General features: G+C 31.7%; 3 protein-coding genes and 2 non-coding genes across 5 annotated transcripts; all 5 read left to right on the forward strand.

Annotated features, from left to right (window-relative positions):
* Window positions 1-2,988: 2,988 nt before the first annotated feature.
* Window positions 2,989-3,076, forward strand: LOC127748296 (small nucleolar RNA SNOR75). The gene has a single exon (XR_008010233.1). It is a non-coding gene; the product is annotated as a small nucleolar RNA SNOR75 (small nucleolar RNA).
* A 123-nt stretch (window positions 3,077-3,199) lies between these two features.
* Window positions 3,200-3,276, forward strand: LOC127748273 (small nucleolar RNA Z105). The gene has a single exon (XR_008010215.1). It is a non-coding gene; the product is annotated as a small nucleolar RNA Z105 (small nucleolar RNA).
* Window positions 3,277-9,874: 6,598 nt separating this feature from the next.
* On the forward strand, window positions 9,875-11,632 carry LOC107487909 (CASP-like protein ARALYDRAFT_485429). The gene is made up of 3 exons (XM_016108604.3): window positions 9,875-10,212; window positions 10,907-11,039; window positions 11,153-11,632. Exons 1-3 carry the CDS (start codon window positions 10,079-10,081, stop codon window positions 11,345-11,347), a joined length of 462 nt encoding a protein of 153 aa, XP_015964090.1. The 5' UTR covers window positions 9,875-10,078; the 3' UTR covers window positions 11,348-11,632.
* Window positions 11,633-12,825: 1,193 nt separating this feature from the next.
* LOC107487844 (pentatricopeptide repeat-containing protein At2g22410, mitochondrial-like) lies at window positions 12,826-14,830 on the forward strand. Its single transcript, XM_016108532.3, has one exon. The coding sequence runs from the start codon at window positions 12,921-12,923 to the stop codon at window positions 14,763-14,765; it is 1,845 nt and encodes a 614-aa protein (XP_015964018.1). The 5' UTR covers window positions 12,826-12,920; the 3' UTR covers window positions 14,766-14,830.
* An 8,112-nt stretch (window positions 14,831-22,942) lies between these two features.
* On the forward strand, window positions 22,943-23,843 carry LOC107487908 (uncharacterized). Its single transcript, XM_016108603.3, has one exon. The coding sequence runs from the start codon at window positions 23,044-23,046 to the stop codon at window positions 23,554-23,556; it is 513 nt and encodes a 170-aa protein (XP_015964089.1). The 5' UTR covers window positions 22,943-23,043; the 3' UTR covers window positions 23,557-23,843.
* The last annotated feature ends 1,967 nt before the right edge of the window (window positions 23,844-25,810 follow it).

The raw sequence follows: 25,810 nt of genomic DNA on the forward strand, positions 1-25,810 counted from the left end.
TCTACGATGCGTGGAATAGATTTTTATATTTGATATTCATATATAGTCTCCAATTCCATTCCCATTCATATGTAAATTGTATATAATTTTTTTTAATAGAGCAATTTTAATTTTTTATTTTATTTTCTTTCACGTACATTTTCTTTTTCCTTTAAATAGTAATATTTTAATTTTTTTCTTTTTGTTTTAAATACACTTTTATTAAAAATTGCATTACTAATCTAAAATACAAAAACAGAAAAAAAGGTGATATATATATTCAAGAAAAAATAAACTTAAATATAAAAAAATCTTATATTAAAACATTTAAAAATAACATATTTAATAAAAATAGTCGTAATATATAAATTAAGACAAAAATTTAAATTTAAATTAATGTAAAACAAATTTAATCAAATACCAATATTAGAACTAAATAATTTAAATAATATTTAATCTATTCTAATCCTTAGACATGTATAAATTAGAGTCATTCTCGTAACAACAACCAACTGAAACAATATAAGTTTGGACATTTAGAATTTGTGCAAATTCAGACCATCTTCTTGTTAAATAAGCTTCATCATTCGCTATCCATGCAATACGGCAAGGTATAGAATTGCCACACTGAGAAACTAAACTGAACCTTATTCCCCTCAATGGTATTGCATTGATGCAAAAGAAAGCTGATAATTTCTGGAAAAAAATCACAATATGTTATAAAATTATTTTAATAACCACAAGCTTAAAATAAGAAAATTTAAATATATTATCAATCGTTGAAATTGCATATTCAAGTTTGAAATGAATTTAGCAAAACTGAACTTAAATTAAGGGAAATCTATCTCATTGTGTGCTCCACCTCGAAATTTTCTGGGCAGACGTAGAAAGCATGGAGGGGATGGAACTTGAACTTGACCTACAAAGCTATGTGAAAATAATTTTTTAATAAAAAATCGAGCTCCTCCCAAGAAAACTATTTTATTCACATTTTATTATGTTGGTCATAATATGTGAGTAGATCCAACCATCTTTCAGTAAAATAGAGTTTACTGCCTCTTCTTTGAACGCTTACATTCATGTAGTTATAACCCGAATCAGTGAATACAACTTGATGAAATATTTCATGGATGTGATGCATTGTAAACGATTGCGACAAAAGACAATCGCATTGGAACATTAGAGGAAAAGAATAAGTTGGAGTAAGAACAATCATTAAATTATCAAAAGAATAATATAATAAAATGAGTATATAAAAAATACTATATAAAATTATAAATTGTACCTTAAAAGGATCAACTTCGATGAAAAATGAATAATACATTCTATGAAGTAGTAAAAGAACAATAAATTTAAAGAAAATGAGTTGACTCTCAAATCTAGGCTCATGTACCACAAAAAACTCTATATATAGACTTTATTAAAAAATAAATATGTATATTAGTTATTATTAGGATAATTTTTTATTATTTACGTTAATTATACATCATATATTTGTTTTATTAAAATTATATGATTTTATCATGTTATATCATGATTAGAATAATTATTTTCTATAATAGAGTAACGAGAGCTAACTTCATCACCATCATCATCATAAATGGATCACCATTAAACAAACAACTTGCCATTATTAATAAAATTATTGGATAATAAATAAGAATTAAAATTGTATTAATATAATTAAAATCAATATAATTAAAATAATTAAAAATATTTTTGAGTGATAATTAATAAGTAGTTTAATAATGTATTAAATATTAATTTCATATAACTATAATAAAGATATTTTCTTAAATTAGTATAATTATGTATTATTGCTTAAATGCTAATTATAGTATAATTATAAGAAAGATATTTTTATAATATTTAACAAAATTTATTTCAGTATATATATTTTTGCCCCTACTCCTAGAATTTTCTGAGTCCGTCATTGTGCATTACTACTTAAATGTTAATTATAAGCTCATTGTAACAAAGATATTTTTATAAAATAAATTTAGAAGAGAAAATAATGCATTCATTTTGACGAGAAAATAAATTCATAAAAAACTGACACTTTATTTTCATTAGTTAGGAGAAAATTCAATTTTAATATATTCAGTTGATAGATAAATAAATTCCTCATAATTGAGAATGGACGTGTTTACAATACATCTATCCAAAATTAATAATCAAGCCCTTGGACTTTTTTCACCGGTGTTTTATGAAATTTCATTTTAAACGTACTTTCAATCTTTCATACCCTGCACAGTATGATGATCAATAAAATTAAATAAAGTAAACCATTTTTATTCTTATAATTGTAAACCATTATGAAATGGCAATGTACCAGTAGACAAATGAGTACGACTAACAGATTGGGATTATTATTGTAGTAACAAAGCTATAACAGGTAGGCATTAACAATAATCCAATAACACATGATATAGGATGCTGATTTCCCAAACTGATACTAACAAATGGTAGTACCGTATCAAATAGCATAGTCTCCTCATATTCAATTAAGAGGTTGCGAATTCAAATCTTCTATTTTTGGTAAAAAAAAAAATGGTAGTACCGTATTCGTAGATAGATAGAGTATGAATTATGAAACGATAACTAGGTTTTGTTCATGGTCACACGAGGGTAACTTTTTTCTCTTTTTTTTTGGGTGTACACACGAGGGTAACTTTAGCCGCACCAAAAACTATTTTCCTTCTGGGCCATGAGCCCACCGAAAATATTTGGCCCAAAAAAGTGGTGGTGAAGGTGGCCTATAAGGCTATAAAACGGTGCGCTTAGCATAAACCCTAAAGCCTCTCGTCGAAACTTGGTCAGCTATAAGGTGAAGGCATATTTGGCATGGTAACCTTGGTCATCGCTTCAGTGACTGCGAGCTTAAATTTGTTTATTTGCGATTTGATTAGGAAATTATAATGTCTGTGTAGTTGTTTGTTTTCTCTTTCTGATATGATGATTATTGTTTGTTTTGGAATTGATTTTGAGGAAGGAACGGGAAGTGGTGTTTCTCTATGATGATGAATCAATGATGACGAGTCCGATCTTTCCATTCTTAACAATACTGACGACAAATCGAGGCATTTGTCTGAGAGGAACTCCACTCTTCCACTCTTCCACTCTTCCTTCCATTTCCACCATTTTTATTTTTATAATTTTCTGTGTTGTTGATTGAATGTGGATTGTTATGCAGAGGAATTTTAGTTGATGCTGGAACTTTTGGGCATGATGAGGATATTTATGAACATTTTCATATGGTCATTCATATGATGAAAACAATCCTCCTACTCATTCTGAATGCCTCAGTTTGATTTTACGTACTAGTTTGGTAGAGAAAGATGATAAAGTAGCCATGATGATGAAATTGATATTTGACGAGAGAATTCTCAGTGATTGTGTTTCAAGCACTTTTGAGCTACTACTCCCTTTCTCTTATTCCACTTTGTTTTTAAAAAATCTTTTTGGAAACAGATGGTGCTGCTGCCTCTCATTCCTCATTTGTTTTTTTGGTATTTTCACTAGAAATAACTTTTGATTTTACACTGGCACAAAACAGCTTATTCATTGTTTTCTTGCTTTTTCTCCTAAAATCATTCTCGAGCAATTGTGATTTGCTCCTTCCTGTTCCAAACATATCTTTCAAATACTATTTAGTAGATATTATTTCATATTTTTAAGTATTAGAATGTTTAATTTAATTTTATATATTTTAGTTTTGTTTATTTAATTATTAGATTGAACTTTATATCACTGGGGTTAGAGTTTTCTTTATTTACAACCTATTTTATATCCATGCTGTATATTGTTAAGCACCGATCACTATTGATTGATTAGAAATAAATGCTTAGTGGATGGAGGCACATGTTTGCTTGGGAGCTCTGGCTGAATGAATCTTATTACTTTTTGAGGCTTCTGGTTCTGCATATCCATATAGAACAAGAAGTTTAGCTGCTGGTTGAATGTTGCAGCCTGAAGGCAAAAGGACACCTAACGAAACAAACTGAAGATACTATAAGATGGAATCATAGCTCGAATGGTGAAGTCACCATAGCCTCGGTTTATAAATTGTTAACTCGAAGCAATGAGAAAGAGCAACTCCCAATATGGAAAACCATATGGAAATGAAAAGGGATGTAAAGAATAAAAATGCTCATGTGGAGACTAGCCCATGGGAGGATCTTAACAGCAGGAAGAAGAGCTTGCATGATGGGGACAAATCCAAACTGCCACTACTGCCCAAACCAGCCTGAATGCAACAGCTATTTTCTTTGGAATCGATATGGCAAATTGGATAAGAATGAATATGGAAAATAATTTAGGAGTATCATCTGTACATTTTTGGATTGATGAATTTTTTGTGACTTGCTGGGGATGTGGAAATGGAGAAATCAAGAAGTGTTTTCACCCCCTTTTAACAGACCAACGAATGCAGTTAAAGTAATTAGAGGCACGATAGAAAATTATACTGTTGCTCAAGGGAAGAGGAAAGCGTCTAGAAATGATATCCCCCCTAATAGGGATCGAGGAGTTTGGCACCCTCCAGCACAAGGGTGGTTGAAATTAAATACTGATGGTGCTTTCGGGGAGACTCAAAATGATTCGGGTAGTGGAGGATTGCTGAGAACTCGTTAAGGGAAATGGACATGAGGTTTTGTTAGGATTTGGTTGAATTAGTCCCACATTGCTTAGGATAGCAAATTGAGTGGGTGGCCTAGACTATAAATATGAGGCTAAGTTCTCTATTTATTTTTGCACCAGTCAAAAACACTTTAAGCTTGTATCTGATTTTTTCTTTTCCTCTGTACTCTTTGATTAGAGAGTGTTGGAGGTGTAGTTAGATATACTGTCCAGCAATACAGGCGGAACTCAGGATAGTTTTTTATTGATTGAAAATGGCTTGGGAGCTAGGAATGAGGACAGCGATGGTGGAAGTAGACTCTTTTGAAGTGATGGTGGAAGTGAGTCTCAATTTGCCAATCGGATGGGTAGGGGCGGATTTTTATCCAATCCGTTTGTGCCTCATCCTACAATAACCTGTATAGAATCCAGTCCACTTTTATAGGAGGGTATTAAAAAGTTAAACCCTAATCCACCTATGCTAGTATATGTCCTACCCGTATAATTATAAAAATTCAATAAATAAAATTAAATTTTAAATTTTATATAATCATCATAATATACATATCATAAATTAAAAGAAAAATTTAAATATGATATATTATTGTTAATTATTTTACTAATTATTGCTGCTGTCTATGACGTCCACAAATTTTGGTGACTATGGACAAACAAATCATCAACATATGGAAAATTGAAGCACGTTTTAGTTATAGGTCTATTAATAAATAATGGCATGTTTATGGTTTATAAATAAAAGAAAAAATTAGACCATCTATTATATTCCTTGACAATAAAAAATGGTCTATTACTAGAAAATTGTTCCCTCTCTTGCCAAAAATGGAGTCGCCACCAATGCCAAGAATTGAAGAAATGGTAATTTCTGAAAATATTTACACTGCATTAATCTTTTTTCTCATATTAGTAAATAATTATTTATATCTTTTATTTTTAATTGAAATAACCATTTTATCCTGTAATAAAAAATCTAAAATTTATGTAGATTGGTAGGTCAATATATAGGTATTTATAGCCACTGCATTGAAAGCCACCATAGTCGTCAACATAGACCTCAAGGTTCCTTCCTATTTGCTTACTAAAGACCTTGTCTATCGGTCGTTGATAAGTAGCACATGCATTCTTAAGTCCAAAAGGCATAACTTTATAACAATAGTTTCCAAGTTTGGTGATAAAAACTGTTTTATCATCTTCTGAATGCATTAAAATCTGGTTATATCTAGAATATGCATCTAGAAAACTTAAGATATCGTATCCTAATGCATTATCGACCAGTTTATCTATACGTGGGAGGGAATAGGCGTCTTTAGGATATGCTTTGTTCAGGTTAGTAAAGTCTACACACATTCGTCACTTATCTGAGGCTTTTCTTACCATAACCACGTTAGAGAGCCATGTTGTAAATCATAATTCCTTTATGAATCCTGCTTGTAGGAGTTTTTGGGTCTCTTCCAGACATGCTGCTCTTTTCTTGTCTCCCATGTTTCGTTTCTTTTGTGATACAGGTCGACCTTTAGGGTTGATTTGTAATCTGTGGCATATAAGGCTCGGGTCTATGCCGGGCATGTCTACTGCTATGCACGCAAAGAGGTCGGTTTTGTTTCGAAGCAAGTTGATGATTCGTTGTTTAGTTCCTGAGAAAAGAGAACGACTTATGTAAGTGTAATGATTGTTATTGTCATCTATTATTACATTTTCAAGGTCATCTGTTGGTGTAGGCCTGTCGTGGAGATCTCATCTTGGATCAAGATCGGCGGTGTTCGAGATATTTGCCACATCATAGGTTCCCTTCTCTGGTTCGGCCTTCTGGTTGGTTTCTAATCTTATTTTCAAGTTTTCATTGTAGCATTGTCGAGCTTCGATCTAGTCGGAATGTATAGTGGCTATCTGGTTGTCTTGTACCTGAAACTTGACACATACATAGATGGATAGTGGATACAATAGCACCGAAGGAATTTAAAAAAGGTCTGCCAATGATGATATTGTAAGGGCTAATGTAGTCGACAACTAGGAACTGCACGTCCTTTATTTTACTAAAGGGGTGGTCACCCATGGTTATTTTTAGCCATACGCTGCCGAGGATAGATATTCGTTTCCCCGAGAATCCAACTAGCTCCCCCAAGGATGGTAGCATTGTTTGCTCACTGAGTTTTATTTTCCTAAAAGTAGAGTAAAAGAAGACATCCGCGTTGCTGATGGGGTCGAGTAGAACTTTCTTCACCAGGAGATCTCCCGCCTGGATAGAAATGACTACAGGGTCATCTAGGTTGGTGGCTCTTGCTTGGTAGTCAGACTGTTCAAAAGATATCTGGGATGTTTGTGGTTTGCGAATGGTGGTCTCGTCTGTCCGTTGGACCATTAGCATTGCTCGGTAACTACGCTTTCGCGCTGAGCTTGTTTGTCCACTACTCGCGAATCTTCCAGAGATGCAATTGATAACTCCTCTTGTCGGTGGAGGTTGAAATATGGTTTTGTCTGAGGTATTTGGAGTTTGCTCTTGTTGCCGGTCGCTCGTGTTCTCCGTAACTGGCCTTATCCTGCCACTTATGTATTTGTTTAGGTGTTCTTGTCTGGCCAACCTTTCTAGTAGGTCTTTCGCGATCACGCATTCGTCGGTTGTGTAGCTGAACTTTTGGTGGAAGGCACAGTGTTTTGACTTGTTGACGTATCTCTGGTCTTGGTATGAACCGGCTCTGTTCGGTGACTTTATTAGCTTGTTGTGTAATATTTCTTTAACGATGTCTTCCCTTTTGGTATTGAACTTGGTGTATAAATCGAACTTCGGAGTTAGGTTAAAGGGTTTTTTTGGAATCCTTGTTATAAGACTTGTCTTCTTCCTTTCTGAATGATGGTCTCTCATTCCTCTGAGTTTCATATAGCTCTTCTATTTCGATAAATGTCCGGTCGCTTTATCCCAAAATTCCTCCAATGTCTTTAGTTTTGCCACAACGATAGCTTTCTGAAATTTTTTAGGTCGGAGACCACTCTTGATGGCGTGCAATTGCACTTTTGCATTGAGGTCGGGAATTTCCATAGCTGCTGTTGTGAAGCATGTCATATAGTCTTTCAAGCTCTCGTGCTGTCCCTGCTTGATCGTGCTGAGATAGTTTGAGTCTCACACATAGATTTTGGATGCTGCAAAATAATTAATGAACAATTTGGTGAACTCATTGAAACTGATTATGGAACCTGCAAGCAAATTAGAAAACTATAATAGGGCAACTCCATCTAAAAAAGTTGAAAAATTTGGCATAAAATGGGATCGGAGTCGCTATTGAGGAACATCATAGATTCAAATTTTATGACATGAACTTTAGGAACCTGCAAAGGAAATTCCGACGCTCAAGTCAGTAATGCATATAATAAACGTGAGAAAAAAAATAAAAGAAAGTATCACATAGGCGAGGCTGTTGTTGCTTTGTTTGATTGAGAATATTTTAATGTGTGTGTTTCTTTTTCATACCCTGACGAAATTTGCTCGTTTGTTGAAATAAATAGTGTTGTAGAAAATATTTGTTGAGTAAACGTTCGAATAGTGCTCAATTTTTTAGGGATTGTTATTAAGGATTAGTTTATGTGCTTAAATAATGCGGGATTCTCGGTATGAAATTTTGCTTGAAGAGTTTGACTTGTTCTCGATTATTACTTCGTTTGGCCGGAAATATTGATATGATACAAAAGGTATATATATTTATATATACATTATATATACTTGGTTGGATATTATATAAATCCGACTCCACTTTGCCCTGTCCAAAAACTCCATTACTAAAAAATTCGCTTCAAACAAATAGAAATAGTCGAACAAATATTCGTATATTCGAATAGTGTTGGCACCCTCAAATTCCAGCGCCCTCAGATACGGGAACACTTGCGCTTACTGGTTACCCAAGGAAATCCCCAAAAGCCATAGTGGATTCCATTTTATTGACTCCTTCCCGATAGGATTTGTGTCTTTCATTGTAAATGATAGTATGGGGAGTGTTTCTTCTTTTGGGATTAGGCCTCGTTGGTTTAACAAAAAATACAAGCTGTTCAAGTGTTCAACCAAACACCTTTTCCTTTGGGGTCTTTGCCTATGAACTAGGTAACTGGGCCAAGACCCAACTCAATTTTATTATCTTCCATTACATGTATCACAAATTCGGGTGATGCTTGCTTTGCAGATTGGGCTTTTGTTTCTGGTCCTACCGTCTAATGTTGGACGCTTCCTTATGACGATAAAATGTACAAGTGCCGTGTAAATATTCTGACAAAAAATTACTACGTAATTATAGTATACTTTAGCAAATAATAATATTAAAACAAAGAGTTGCCATAATGGAATTGTACTTTTTCCTTTTAACATTCTTGTTTTTTTTTTGGTCAATTTTGTTGTTGTTTAGTCTCTTGTCTTCGTATTCACTGTCGAGCAGTATATGAAAGCGAACAAAAATTCAATTTTTTTTTACAAGTTTATTCCTATTACTTTTTACTGCATATTCTAAGAACGAATTTTATTATTAGTCATTAAATATGAACATAAGTTACATTTTGTGTTTCATAGTTGTTAATTTAGCAAATAACATAAACAATATATACTATTACATTAAGTATTTTAATTGTTTATTAAGATTTGAACAATACTACATGACCAATAAATATGATTATTTTTAGTGAGTATTTTATCAGCAATACATTATATTTATATTTAAAAAAAATTTATACATAAAAAATATAATTTACACTTATATTTATATGTATCTATTTTTTTTAGAGTTTGTATACATAGATAAATCAACAAGTTTATTTATTAAAGATAATTTAATAATTATATTAGTCAAATAGTAAAAAATACTAAAATTACTGATTTTCAAAATTTTTTTAAAAAAGTTTTTCATGAAATAAATATTATATGGTATTTTTTCATTTTTGTCATACATATTTATTTACATGAATTTTTTTTGATGCAGTCCCTGCACTAGTATTTTATTGAAAGATGAGTGTATTATGATGTTTACACTCTACATAATTGTTTTGGGGTGCTGCATTTATTCACAAATTACAAGAGGATTGAATAGTCACTACCTCCCTTTCACACTTATCCGTATCGGTATCCGAATCCGAATCCAACAACCTGGTATCCCGCCGACAGAACATTTTCTACGTACAAGACAACCGCACGATCGAAACCATTATTAACCGAAGACCTCTTTACCAATTCTATTCCATGATTCCACTTTTGTCTGTCACTCTCTTTTGCAACTCACCGTAAAATCTAAACCAATCAAAACTAACATTAATTAAATAATTAATGAATGCACTCACTCACTAATTGTGGCGTGTGGCATGTATCACTGTATAATATTATGCTCTTCTTATGCCGTGTTTCCTATATAAATTAATTAATTAATATGGTTGAATTTCACAATCCCAGGTTCCACTTAATTGTATGGGTATGCAGAGAAGAAGATAAGTGGTGCGAATGATGGAGGAAGTGGCAGGGGCGTTTGGCAGCAGCGCCAGCTTCGCCCTCCGCTTGGGGCAGACCGTCTTCTCCTCCGCCTCCCTTCTATTCATGTGCTTTGGCGTCGATTTCTACTCATACACCGCTTTCTGGTATTTCTTTTTCTCATTCACTCTTTAGTCTTCAATGTGTTGCTTTGATAACAAACATTATTTTGCAATGTCATCTGAATGCACACCTACTCTCAAATTTCGATCTCACAATTGGTTTTTATGTGGGGTTACATGTCAATTCAATTCTGCTATGTCGCAGATCTATTCTTCATAAGAAATGAGGCAGTAATTTACACTTCTCAAATTATAGGCAAGTCACTGCAAGCTTGCTGGCCCTGAAATTGGTTTGCAAATTGTTCAAAGTCTTACATACCTCTCTGATTTTGGGATAGAAAGTTTACAAATGAATTTATTGCTGAATGGTGATGGGAAATTAATTGAAATTCCCTATAACTAAATTGCGCATCTAATAGGTCCAGAGTCTACAGCATTTTTGGTGTAGGATGTAAGAATGCTGAGAACAGATCATTTCTAATTTCTTAATGAGCATGAACAATTGATTGATTGGGGCTCTTAATACAAAGCTGGAGTTCCCAATTTCTTTTACATTTTTGGTTTGATACATGATTTGATTGTGATGAGTGTTTGTGTGGAGCTTAGCCACTTAGCATGTTCAAGGTCTAAAACCAAGAGGAGGAAAAGGAATTAGGTTTATGCAGCATGCATGTGGTTACAATTGGCATGCCTTGCAGTTTATAAATTCTAACTGATAATAAGTTATGCTATTCTGCAGCTATTTGGTGACAGTCATGGGTTTGGTAATTCCATGGAGCGTAACATTGTTAGTAGTAGATGCTTACTCCGTCTTCATAAAAGACCTACAAATTCAGCAAAGGATTGTAATGATAATCTTTCTGGGAGACATGGTATGTAGTTATCTGCAACTTATGGCTAAGACTTGAAGAGGCATTAATAAGGTTACGATACTGAACTAATAGTTTTGAGGTTTTTCTTTTCGTTTTACTTATCTACTATGCAGGTTTTATCGTATCTCTCGCTGGCTGCAGCATGCTCTACAGCGAGTGTCGCGGATCTTCTGCTTGAAGCTGGTGGATCCCTTTGCCCTGCAAGACTATGTGGTAGATATCAAATGTCTGCTGCTATGGCCTTTTTGTCTTGGTTTCTTTCATCAGCTTCCTGTCTTTTCAATTTTTGGCTCTTCTCTTCTCTGTAAAATACATAGCTCACTGTTGATATATGTGTAAATGAATGCAAAGGGTGTGAATGTGAATGACAAAGTCATTTGCTTTTTAAGTACATATTTTTTGAAATTTCCTTGTGAATAAAATTCTGGCGACTATAGTCAACAATGTAATAACTGCTCTTTCAGCAGGGCAAGGGAAAAATACTAAAGGTTTATTTCTTGGTTCTCAACTGCTTCCAGCTTTTCTTCCCAGTTTTTTGCTGTTTTACCAAGTTACTTGGGAAAAGTTGGTTGAAAATCTGAATGATTTATGTAGCATGGTACTATAAGTTCCACTGTTCCAAACTGTGTGTACTGTGCCTGCGATAATCTGGCGCAACATCTGGTGCTTATGCAATGTGAAGAGTTCTATTCTATATTGTTTCTTTATGACGTTTGGAGTCACTTTTATTTCATCCTTAGGGGGTATTTGAGGGAGCTTGATCCTTAAGAATTAAACTTGACTCCATTCGAATGACTAAAACACTGGTTATCATTTGAGACACTGTCTAATTCACTAGCTGGTCAAACGATTCATGCTTATATGACAGCTGTATAAATATGAAAGGAAAGTGTGGAAAGAATTACTAATTAGTTTTGCATAATTTATAGTCAAACAATGTCCATTGGATCAGAAAACTAACAATTTTAAAATAAGAAAATAATATGCGATGATGGTAGAAATAAAGGTAAATTATAACCATATAAAATTAAACTATTAAAGAATTATAGATGTAGATATGTAGTAGCAAAATGAAATCGTAGACTAAAAATAATCACTAAAATAGTTATTTAATCATTGATTTGTATAAAATAAATATTAAAATATAAAATATATATTAAAAATATAATTAATAAGATATATATTTATATATAAATATATTGTAATAGATTTGAGTAGTTAATTTTTTAGGTAGAGCCAACATAATAATTTGGAATAACCAGGTTTGATAGTAATTCTTACAAAAGCGCATGAATTGAGATAATACAACAATCTATCATATTTATGAAATATAATTATTGACTAAATTTGTATAGTAGTCTTTTAGATTTACGACTTTCACTAATTTAGTCTCTCAAATTTAAAATTGACTATATTGATTTCTAAGATCCGTTTTCGGATACTATATTGGTTTTTGAATCTTTTTCGACGGCGAGTCTGCGAACGAAGTATTGAGCTGTCTCTAATTTATCACGCTAGATGCTATAAATAATTAGCTGACGTGACAAGATTAGTTTTATTATCCAAATTGGTCTTTTCTATTTATAAATCCTAATTCATTCTCATTAGTGATCTCTGTTGTATTCTTTATAAAATCAATCTTGCGAGTCAATCCTTGCAACATCCAGCATGGTAAGTTAGAGACAAAACAACTCAATACTTTGTTCACTAACTCACTACTAGAAAGGATTTAGGAACCAATGCAGAAAATGAATCTTGAAGACTAGTATAATAAATTTAAATTTAAAAGACTAAATTGGTAAAACTAGGGAATAATAGGAGAATTTAGTCCATGATTATTCGTAGGGAAGCTAGGTAGGTAGTTTTATTTGATTTGATTTGATGTCAGCCGCTCTGAAACACGCGACCGTTGGTTCCCGCCTGTTTTGCGTTCACTCAGCACAAACCATTTGGCATAATTTCAAGTCACCCACTCACCAAACCCTTCACCTTCTCTTAGAGCGATGTTCCTCCATGAGAGAGCTCAAGCTCCTCCATGCCCAGACTATCCTCCATGGCCTATCTGGTCAAGTTCTCACTATTGGCAAGCTTGTCTCTTTCTGCACTTCTCCCGAACTGGGGGATCTCCGTTATGCACAGCTTCTGTTCGACCAAAGTCCCCAACCTAATAAGTTCATGTACAATCATCTCATCAAGGGTTATTCAAATAGCGATGACCCAATAAGGTCTTTGTTACTTTACCGCCAAATGGTAAATGCTGGGATTTCCCCTAATGAGTTTACCATCCCCTTTGTTGTCAAAACTTGTGCTTGCAAATCCTTATATTGGGAAGCTGTTATTCTTCATGCTCACGCTATTAAGCTTGGGATGGGGTCTCACGCTTGTGTGCAGAACGCTTTCTTGAGTGCCTATGTTGCTTGTCGCCTTATAAATAGTGCACGGAAAGTGTTTGATGATATTTCTGATAGGACCCTGGTCTCATGGAATTCAATCATTGGTGGGTATGCTAAGCTGGGGTTTTGCAAAGAAGCCATCTTGTTGTTTCGAGAGATGCAAAAGTTGGATGTGGCGCCTGATGTGATCACCCTGGTTTGCTTGCTCTCTGTTTCCTCGAAGCATGGTAATTTGGAGTTGGGAAGATTCATGCATCTTTACATAATCGCTACCGGAATTGCAATTGATTCAATTGTGACGAATGCCCTCATTGATATGTATGCCAAGTGCGGGCATTTGCAATATGCCGAACGTGTTTTCGATCAAATGCTTGATAAGAATGTCGTTTCATGGACTTGTATGGTTAATGCATATGCTAACTATGGGCTTGTTGATTATGCTTTGGAGATGTTTAATAGGATGCCAGTGAAAAATGTGGTTTCTTGGAATTCAATAATTTGCTGTCATGTTCAAGAAGGGAAATACATGGAAGCCGTGGAACTTTTCCACACAATGTGTAGTTCAGGTGTGATGCCAGATGAAACCACTCTTGTTAGCATTCTTTCATCCTGCAGTCACATGGGTGATTTGGAATTGGGGAAACAAGCTCACAATTACATCTGTAACAATAAAATTACACTAAGTGTGACCCTTTGTAACGCCCTAATTGACATGTATGCTAAATGTGGTGCCCTTCAGACTGCCATGGACATCTTCTTTGGGATGCCAAAGAAGAATGTGGTGTCATGGAATGTTGCTATTGGGGCACTTGCTCTGCATGGTTTTGGAGAAGAAGCTATTGACATGTTCGAGAAGATGCAAGGAAGCGGGCTATTTCCTGATGAGATTACCTTCACAGGGCTACTTTCTGCTTGTAGTCACACTGGTCTTTTGGACAAGGGGAGATATTACTTTGACATAATGAGTTCCAAGTTCGGGATTTCTCCTGGTGTTACACATTATGCATGCATGGTCAATCTTTTAGGGCGCGGCGGGCTCTTGGGAGAAGCGATGGCCCTAATCAAAGGGATGCCCATGAAACCTGATGTGGTGGTTTGGGGTGCTTTGCTTGGTGCTTGTAGAACCCATGGAAATCTAGAGATTGGTAAGCAAATCATGAAGCAATTGTTGGAGTTGGGAAGATATAATTCTGGGCTTTATGTGCTTCTCTCAAACATGTATTCAGAATCTCAAAGATGGGACGACATGAGAAAGATCAGGAAAATAATGGATGAATGTGGGATAAAAAAGTGTTGGGCAATAAGTTCCATTGAAATCAATGGCTTTTGCTAACAGTATATACTAATGCTTTTGATCAATAAACAGATCATGTAAAGTTTGTAGGATATCTATGCAAACCTTGGGATATAGTGGAAATATACTTGTAATATTTGATTCTCAGTAGCAGTAAACAGCTTAAGTTTTTTTTTTTCAAAAAAAACATATCTTCTTTTCAAGAGTAAAATTTTCAATGTATCCAAGTCATTACTGGTAAATGGGTATTCTATCTGAGTTATGTGACCTTTATTATCAGGAATTATTAAAATGTCTACACTGTAAATAAAAGCTTTATTCATCCTCTGCATAAAATAAATTTACTCAATCATTGACCAAAGAAAACTTGTAAATGGGCGTTTTAGGCGATATGAATGCCATTATTGTATAATTTAATCATAAGTCACACATAGCAAGCCAATGATTTTTTTAAATCAATACATCTAACTGCTTCAAGGCTTACATATATTTTAAAAGGTAAGAAGATTCATGCTTGCTAGTGAAGGGACCTTCCTTATTAAAATCATACTCAATAATAGGACAACCCATTATCTTGCATAATGTTGATGTATCTTGGCTAAATTAATTGGATAAGGAGAGTAAACAATCAACTCCACCAACCGGCAATAACACATTGAACATAGTACAATATTATGAATCAAGACACCCTCAAACAACAATAATCTTTGTTTTGTCAGTCCATTAGATTTTCAAATCCATTAAAGATGTTATATGGTCTTAGAATCATTGATCAAATTGGATATCTGATTATAAAGTTTGGAGTTGCTATTACCATGAACCTTCCTTCCTCCGCTAACACTTTTTGCCAGCAAGGTTGGCATGCCCAATTTGTTTGACCTCTAAAGAAAGAGGACACTTGAGTGGTCAATTGGAATGTACTAAATGGGTACCATTGCCACCAAATCCAATCTATAGCGTATCGGCGGTGCCATGGAATCATGCACTCTATACTCTTGTGTTCAATGTACAAATAGGTAGAAATTAATCAAATCATACTTTTTAAATTAATAACTAATCATATGTATTAATGCCTAATGAACTCCATCTAACACTCCAACATCAAGAATACCATCTCCCAAATACTAACAAGAAAACAAAATAAAACGGTTTTCTAATTAGAAAATTATAAGACATTACACTTATAATACACAATATCTAAAAAAATTATGGAAATTCAAATAAAGGAAATAAAAATATTCTAGAACCAAGTAAAACAATACTCAACAAAAGGTTAAAGAAGTCAGAAGATGTAGTTCTTGGTGGNTTAAATTGAAAAGCAGGAGATTTTAAGAAAATTTTCCTTAAAACATTATCGACATTAAAGATATTGATAATTAAAGTAACTTATATAACATTCTAAGATGGACATTGAGAAAATTGCTTCATCAACTATATTAGGCTAAATATCGATATATATTAAAATATAAAATATATATTAAAAATAAATTAAATTATATATTTATTTATACATAAATAGATAATAACTGATTTTAGTAATTATGTTTTGTGAACAAATAACATTTTTGTTTTATAATTGTTTAAGTAGAATAATTTTAAGATCATTACTAGTTATTGATTTTAACTCTGTTTTTCCTTTTTTTTTAATAGTCAAACCACTCCTCTTCAAATTAGTCTCTCAAAGTTTTTATCAATTAAATTGGTCTTTTAAAGAATACTAATTAATCATATTTGTCTTTCAGTTACTTAATTAACAATTTCTGTCAACGAATAATAATATAAAATGTTAATTGATAGTATATATGACACCTACTATATCTAATTGGACGCTAATCAAATATATTTTGAAAATCTATTAATGTAGTTGCTAGATTATATTGGAAATAATGTTTATGTAATTGAAAAAAAAATAACTAAATTAATAGATTTTCATAAATATATTTGATTAATATTCAATTAGACATCAAATATTATGTATATTATGAATTAATGTTTTACTATATTATTTATTGACAAAAATTATTAATGGAATGACTGAAAGAGAAATATAATTAATTTGTAATTTTTGATAAATTACTTTGATTAAAAAAAATATCTCATTTTTAAGGAACTAATTTGATTATTAATTTTTTTTTCTTTCATTTGCATCGTTACTTATTTAGACAATATGTAGTAATAATATTAAGTAAAGAAAGTATAGCTAAATAATTTTAAATAACTGTAATTAATAATTATTAATTTTATATTTTTAAAAGATAAAATTTAAATAATTATTAATTAATGATAATTAATTAGTATAGTGTGCAGTTTAAAATAATGGAAAAGTATACGTTACTAAGAAAGAGTCTGTCAACTATTACCAACACGTGATAAATTAGTATTAAACCATGATTAATTTAGATGTGACTTTATTTAGTAGATGGATTTCATGTCCAATCCAACTCAAATTGGCAGATTTTGGCAGATAAAAAGTTGGTAACGTAGCACTATTGTAAAATAATTTGTTACCCTGCTACTTGCCTAGTGGGATTGTATTAAGTAAGCTACTAGCAATTATTAATGACGCATGTGTTTCTCTATTAGTTGAAACGTTAGTACTAATTCATACGACATATATAAATGTAATTTCTAAGATTTCTTATAATCACATATCCAAACAATATAAAGAAAATAAAATAAAAAATTATTATACTTATAACAGCATGAATATCGATCCATTGAATCTCAATTAAAATTAGGTGAGGCAATTGTTACAAAAACATTCAAAGCTCTTGCCAAAGTTGGCAACCATCCCTATTCATCCTCTTTATTCTCGACAAATCATGTGAACTTTAAACCTTGTAATGGCAAACAAATACAAATGCAGAGACTGAAAAGGATGCTTAAACTAATCCCCCAAAAAAAAAAACACACACACAAAAAACTCCAAAAAAATACAAAAATGTTTATATATAGGTCAAGATATAAGGCTCTGAATAATAAAAAAATATTTATTAATTACTCTATACTTTTGAGAGAATATAAGGATACTAATCCGGAAAAAAGAAAAAAAAATATTTAACTAAAGGAATCAAAAGACTGTCACTAGCATTTCACTTTCTATTTTTCTCATGTATGTCACAAAATTTTAAAATATAGTGGTGAGAAGCTTTGCGGTTGCATTATTGTTTGTACATCCGGTCTTATTTGGTAGACATTGCATGCAACTTTTCTAATTCAGTAGTCTAGCTAGTATGGAAATTACTCAAAAGCCCTTAGCGAAAAATGTTAGCTTTTTAATCAATATATCACAATTTCTAAAATTTAGTATCAAAATATTATTCTTTTTAAATTACTTATTTAGATACCATGCATAATTTTGGCACAAGTACACCTATTTTTCTTTTACATGGTGCCTGAAAGACGGTTATTCCAAAAATACTTCTAACAAAAAAACGTTATTTCATAAAGTATTTAGTATTTACTGTTCTGAAGACACTGAATCAGAACTGAATTTCATAACAAAAAAAAAAGGCACCTTCTCGTAAAAAGCTAAAGTGTAAAGGCGCCTTCATAAGTTCATAGCGTGTAAAAAAAAAATAATAGGTGCAACCATCATGATAAATCGGTAATATCTGAATAAATAATTTTTATAATGTCCGAATAAATAATTTTTAAAGAAATATTTTAATAATAAATTTTTGAAATAATGACATATTGGTTAAAAAGTCTTGAATCTCATACTTTTCCTATTTAAGTTATTTGTTCACCTCTACTTTGATAAACAAAATCTCATGAACTTTAAAAAAAATATTGATAAATACAAAAAAAAATTGAAGAAAATGAATAAAAAAAAAAACAGATGGATATATAGATTGATGGAATTATGTAGAAAACGTATATCCTTTTAAATTTGAACTGGTCTCATCGATAAAAAGTTTGATACAATGTTACATATTGAAATTCTTTTCGAGCTCTAGATCAGATCTATATATGTAATTAGTTTATGTACCTAACAAAGAAGAATGCTGAGTAAGGAAATTATATCATAAAATTATTATTTATTTTAAAAATTTAAATTATTAAGTAGAGATACGTAAATAATTTAAAAATATTAGAGATAGTACTTTTTGTAAAAAAAATAAAAATTAAACTCAAATATAAGGCAAATAAAAAATATTGATTATTTAACATTTGTGTAAAAAATTATCATATATTTAATATGTTATAATTATGGTAATTAAAAATAACCATATATATAAGCAAATGATTAATACTGATAGACTAATATTTCATTTTTAACACCACAGTTTTTAATTAAGTTTGATTATGTAAGCCGCCAGTATAGTGTAGGGAGAAGATAATGGAAAGAATTAGAGAATTTAATAAGAAAAAAGGCATTTAGGTGGACCTAGAAATTCTTTTAAGATAAAAAGGCCAAATCATTGTGTGGGGGAAGGAGAATAGTGAAGATTGAAGAAGCTTCTTGGTAAGCATTGAGGGGGTATCTCTGATAATTATTTCATGCATTACAACCAAAGCAAAAGCCAAATAATGAAATTGTAAAGCTATGGAAGAGAAAGACATACATGCCTTTTTTTAACAAGATATCATATTGGACCCCAAGTTTAAATTTTATAGAAAAAATAAATTCAATTAAAGTAAGGGGTTCTCTTTATTAGCCCCCACCATCTTTAACCGCCCCCAAAAACCACAGAAGATAAGGCATTATATGTACCTTCTCTCTTTGCTTCATAGAGAAGAATTTCTTAACATGTGCATGCATGGTATCATCAAGTGAAAAGTGAGTTCAGTATATAATGAAGATTGTGCAACCATTTCCAACTTTGATTGTTTGTTTGCTTTTAATGGCATGGGAGATGAGAAGAGATTTTTTCTTCTACATAATTTAATATATATATGAATGTGAAATTATAATTAATCATTATTTTTAGCTTGCTTGTTATTTAAAATGTCAAATGATTTTATGTTTTACTTTTAAGAACATGTAAGATCAAATTGTTAAGATATTGTTGGACCTGATATTCAAATGTTTAGATATTTTAGTTGCATTGTAATAATATAGAGATGTCATTTTATTCATTACTTTATCAATGAAAACGACTAAATTAAATTCACCAATTATTAACACATAATACAATGTCTACAGTCGATCGTGGAATATATAAAGTTGGTGGGGAATTTGATCCAAAGAAATCCAGGAGATTATTAAGTAAAAGAAACAATATTTATATTATTTTTATACATTTTTTATAGTATGAAAGATAAATTTATTTTTCTTATTTCTTATAATAATAATAATAATTCTCACTAACAAAATTACAAATATCACTATATACCAGCTAGACTTCAACTTGCTTTGGAAATGGAAAAGGAGACGACAGAAGCAGAGATTGAGGCTGATGATATAATTCATGAAAAAAATGTATAGCTGGAATAGATAGTGATAGAGTTCCTGGTAAGGAAAAAAAAAAAAGCCGAAAACAAATTTTTACCTGCAAAAATCTAAAATCTATAAATTTGAAATTAAAACATTTTTGCGCACCTAAAATTTATACTCATTGATAGTTGATTAATTTTTTTTATTATTTTCCATTTTTGTTTTATGCTACATATTAATATTTTGGAAGCTTTAATTCATTTTATGCCAAGACAATATATATAATAGGGTGACCAGTGTTATTTATAATTACTACAATTGCTCGAGCATACATAAATGATATTTGTTGGCTGGCATCAATCCCCTGAATTTATTAGTCATTTGTTGTTGTTGGACGTATTTGGTTGAATAATAAAGATATTTTCAACTTTAGGAAAAAGACATATAATTCTACATGATGTATCTTAATCTGTTTTCGTCATTCAATGATTATTGTTTTGGTGGTTATTTTTGCGAAAATATTTTAATGTAAAAATGATATTATAAATGGGGGTATATTTTAAATATTTGTGATATAAAGAGTTTAAATATTATTTAAAAATTATTAGTTTATATTTTAGAATATTTAATTTAGTTTGATGTATTTTAATTTTATTTAATTAGTTATTAAATTAGATTTTATGTTTAAGATTTATAATTTTTTTATTTTAATCTAATAAGATATTTTAAATACGTCATAAACGATTGTAATCCTCGTTGAGTAATTAAAAATGTAAATTTTTTTTTGTATTTTATAATGAAACTATGATGTAAACAAATAAGATTGAGTAAATTTATTTTGTTGTTATATCAAAAAATTCGATAGAAAATTGAGTGAGTTCTTTCGATTCAATTCTCAAACTATTATATTATATGAACAAATTATATATATGGTTTAATTTAGACCATAAAACACAAGTTATTATAAGGGCCTTACACTACATATGAAGATGCACTTGTTAAAAAGCTACATTTTTTCGTATACATTCGCACACAATTAAGGGAAAATTGAATAACACTTTAATATTCGAATCAGAACAGAGAATATGTTATCATATACAAAGAAAATTTAGTATAAAAAACATTATCTTCCTCACAAAACTATTAATAATTTAGTAACGTATTGGTATAGTTTTGTAGAGTTTACTGTTGCGAAAGTCATATTGTTGGACGTGAAACGTGGCTTCTTGTGCGCCTTGCACCGAAGCACTAGTGGCTTCAATGGTCGCCACGTCGTTTTCCCTTCTGACTCTTGCTTTATAACTCTCTACCACCCTCCAATAATCCATCTCAACTTTATTTGTTTCCTTCCTCGTTAAATTAAACAATTTAAAGTTCCCCAAATAACGACAATCAAAACTGGGTACGTAATGGATGATATATCATATATGTCCAATTATTTCCCGCACCCTAAAAACCAAAAGCAACCTCATTCAATAATGATACGCTTCAGAATCATTTTCCATGCACAATATAAGAACGCTAATTAAACTACCTATGCCTTCATTAATATTCACCTAACAACCCTTTATTTTCAACGTCATATCACCAAAACCGGGATCTCTTACCTTTTTATTAGCATGTAAGACTCTCTTCTAATCCTCATTTTAATTAATTAATTAATCAACTCCGTACTAACGTTATCCATAATGGCTGACAAATCTTTCTTTTATTACTTTTATCAAACTTAATTATAATTCTCGTTCTAAATAGATCCATGATTTAAAAGAATGAAAACTGTACAACAATAATGTAGAGCACATTTTATATTATATTTTTAATATTAGTCGATTTCCACGTGTTGGAAAAGAAGCAAACGACAAGAAAGAAAAGAAGCCATACCCTAAAATTTCATATTATTATTAGTTAGCTTTTCTCTAATACTCGATCTTCGTTGATAGACATAAGGTTTATCGTTTTGCATAAATCCAGTGGAATGATTGCTTGGCTGCTTGCTATTCAGAGCAATGATCATTGTAGCAGTTAGCACAAAAGGGAAATTGGTGATTCATTTTTTCATTGAATCCATTATATAGGCGACAAATATTTAACATTAAGATATGTTTTCATTTAATATTATCATTTAGCAATATTAAAATAAAAATAAATAAAATAAAACTGAAAGAAAGTAATTAGTATAGCACGGAGTAATGTAGACTGTAGAGGTAATTCTTTGAACAAATTGTATTAGGAACGAAGAATAGGCAAAATTAAAGTTGGATTTCCCATCCATCCCGTGAAGAACCTAACACGATGCTGAGAATCTCGAAAAAAAAAATGAATGGCAGCACTTTTGGGTGTGGCCTGAGAGTGACGAATAGTGCCTTTATCCAAATTTCGCAAACTTTACCATCCCACTTTATTTCGCCATACCCCAAATCCCACCCTTAATTCTCCTAACAACAAGAGGAAGCGTTAGTTCATCATCCACGGTGTAAAATTAGGTACCACCATAACGAACAACACTGCCCCCCACTACAATCCACGTGATCTGCTCCACATTCTCATCAAACGGTTGAAATCGCTCCAAAAAAATATTTCCCAAATCCCGAACCCCCAAGTGGCAGGGTCCGTAATTTAAGAGAGAGTGTATTTCTATGTTATGACACACACTAATGCGCGCGCTACTAGTACAACCTGTCAACAACAACTTACAGCCTGGAAAGCCATTCCCACTGTTCAAAAATTTTAACAATTTTAAATAATATCCGACGTGGCAAAACGGTCCAAATCACGAGGTTGGTTCGTTCTATATATAATCTTCGCCTCGTGTTCCTTTTTCCTCCAGCTAATGCTCATTAACACCTCCCTTCTCGCAGTACCTTCCACCCTCCGACTCGCTGACTCACTGAGTCACGTATAGAACATAAAAACAGAAAGAAAGAAAAGAGAAAGATAATGGGAAACTGTAGCTCAGCCGATTCGGCGGAGGTAGTTGCAACGGCCAAGCTCGTTCTCCAAGACGGGACGTTACAGGAATTCTCGTACCCTGTGAAGGTCTCGTACCTCTTGGGAGAGAACCCTACCTGCTTTATATGCAACTCCGATCAGATGGACTTTGACGACGTCGTTACCGCAGTTGACGAAGACGAAGTGTTGCAACCGGGACAACTCTATTTCGTTCTTCCTTTAAACCGCTTGAGGCAACCCTTGCAGCCTGCAGAGATGGCCGCATTGGCCGTTAAGGCCAGCTCCGCTCTCATGAAGAGCGCCGCTGCCACATCCGACAAATACGGATATCGTCGCAAACAGATTGTCATAACCGCCCAACCGGATTATAAGTCTTTACGGAGTGTTTCTGCCGCAGCTGGTGGCGGAGCCGCCGTTTCTTCACGTAGGTCCAGGAGAGCCAGCAGTAGAAGTGGTGGTAAGGAGAAGTTCGCGGCGTTGTTGACTTCTATACCGGAGTAGGGGCATTTTTGGAAGAAAATGTGCTCCGGTCAACTTTTTTTTTTAAATTTCTTTGTGAATATATTAATTATGGAGAAAATTAAATATAAAAAATTTTTGAAGATTAGTTTTTATATAGAGCTTGTAATTTAGTGAACCGTCGAAGCTATCAGATTCATGAAGAGAATTAGCCCAAGTCTTGTGGGATATTCGAATCTTTAATTTCCTGTCTCCTCTTTTCCATTTTAATTTGTAGTAGATCTGAAGTTTTAACCCGATGAATCGGATTGCATTGAAAGTTGGTGCAATATTTTTGGTATGAGATTTAATTCTTGAAGGAATTTTATTCTTGAAAACGACATCAAACGAATCCAATACGGTAACTTAAGCGTCCAAAATGTAGCATATTATTTATTGTATAGATATGTAACAGTAGTTAATACAGTAACAGTAGTTAATACTGTGGCCATTGACAGTAACAGCATGTGTCCTGTGATTTGTAATTACCGACCTTCTCTAAGTGGAAACTTAGCTTGTATCCATATCTTAAATTAATGATTATCAAATACTAATTTCAACTAAGAAGAGTACCTTGTTCCCGTATCAAATGTAGAATCAACATACAGAAGTAGCAGAAGACATAAAAAACAAATGGGTAAAGTATTTTTTTAAAAAATTTGTTAAAAAATTTAAAAATATGTTTAAATTCTATTTTGTTTTTATTGTTTTAGAAATTTTTTATTTGTATTGAATTTGTTTCTAACGACTAATTTTTTAAAAAAATTATGACTAATTTAAAAAAATTTCATAAGAACAGTATTTAACACAAGTTAATTAAATATATTTATCATGAATTATTATTGGATTAATTTTAAATTTTTTAAAATTTAATTATTAAGAATATATTTAAAACAAATAAAAAAAATTTAGAATAAAATTAAAATAAAATAAAACTTAATATTATTTTAAAAAATTTTAATAAATTTTAAGGGCAAAAATATGTTTTACCCAAAACAAATTAAGAGGCTAAATACAAAAGACAATGAATGCTATTTGGATATGATCTGTTTGTAATAATTTGAGGCATAACAAAAACGATTATTTTGATTTTGGGAGTGCCTGTTTGTAAATACCTTTTATCATCTTATTGCATTGGCCGAGTATTGCTTCACCAAAAAAGCTAAGGTCTTACTAATTTCAACTGTTTTTATCAGTCATTATTTCTGCCACTAATACAATATCATCGTTAACCTTAGAACATAATCTATATTGAAATGTAAATATATAAATAACAAGGTAAATTTGTATTTTTTATCTCTCTGTTGTATTAAATATCCTAATTATCAAATGCAACACTTCAAATGTCTACACTCAATTTTTATAAACACAAACTCACTAGACATCCCCGAATAATTTTTTGGGGGATCTAGGATCTTACTCTTGTTTTTTCCAAAACTTTTTTTTGTCTATATATTCTGGATATTAATAGCTAAAATAATTTCAAATAGGTATATATATTATCACTCAGTGTCAGACAAAATTAAACAGCCTTGGGATTAGTTTGCCAAAGGATTAAAATATGCAAGCCTATATGTCTAGGCTTGATAGAATGAATATGAATATCACCTTATCCTTATCCTCCAACATTTGTTTACAGACAATGGCTCAAATTAATTATATAAATATTCGTCTAAAATGTCTTTATTTCCCCGTTTTGGACTTGCCTTTCATAAGCCAATTCATGCATGGTTGACAGCTGAAAGACTAGAGTATATTTTGTAATGCCATAATGAAAGTGATCCATAGAAAATAATAATTTAGTTGGTTGCATTATGGATAAATATTCAAGGGGTTGAGTTTTGATGAGGATGTTGACGGACTAATATATGGTATAGAAAATATTGAGTGAATATATAATATTGTTATTTTTAAGTCTGAAAAATATTGTTATAAATATGATTTATACTGATAGTAGTATTTCTAAGCAGTTTTTAAAGCAATTAAAATTTTTTCAATTATAACGGCCAACAAAACAATGGATGAATAAAAATTAAGAAGAGAAAAAAAATAATAGTGGATGTTTCAAATTCTTTTATATTTTTAAATTGAAAAAAAAAGTACAGATAAACAATAAAAATATTAAACAATGTAAACAATTGATATATTGGATATTCAATTCATCACTAGGTGTGTAGATGATTATCCTAATATTAATATTTAGGTAAATAATTTGAGGGTGTAGTATATTTTTACTTTATTAGGTCAATTTTAAAAC

The sequence above is a fragment of the Arachis duranensis genome, chromosome 5 (genome assembly GCF_000817695.3).
Source record: "Arachis duranensis cultivar V14167 chromosome 5, aradu.V14167.gnm2.J7QH, whole genome shotgun sequence".
Classification (NCBI taxonomy): domain Eukaryota; kingdom Viridiplantae; phylum Streptophyta; class Magnoliopsida; order Fabales; family Fabaceae; genus Arachis; species Arachis duranensis.

Bases quoted from the DNA above. Each gene is read 5' to 3' on its own strand.
- LOC107487909 (XM_016108604.3), top strand. From the start codon at position 10,079: ATGATGGAGGAAGTGGCAGGGGCGTTTGGCAGCAGCGCCAGCTTCGCC. The intron at 10,213-10,906 runs GTATTTCTTTTT...GCTATTCTGCAG, and splicing joins TACTCATACACCGCTTTCTG to CTATTTGGTGACAGTCATGG. The intron at 11,040-11,152 runs GTATGTAGTTAT...TCTACTATGCAG, and splicing joins TAATCTTTCTGGGAGACATG to GTTTTATCGTATCTCTCGCT.
- LOC107487844 (XM_016108532.3), top strand. From the start codon at position 12,921: ATGTCAGCCGCTCTGAAACACGCGACCGTTGGTTCCCGCCTGTTTTGC.
- LOC107487908 (XM_016108603.3), top strand. From the start codon at position 23,044: ATGGGAAACTGTAGCTCAGCCGATTCGGCGGAGGTAGTTGCAACGGCC.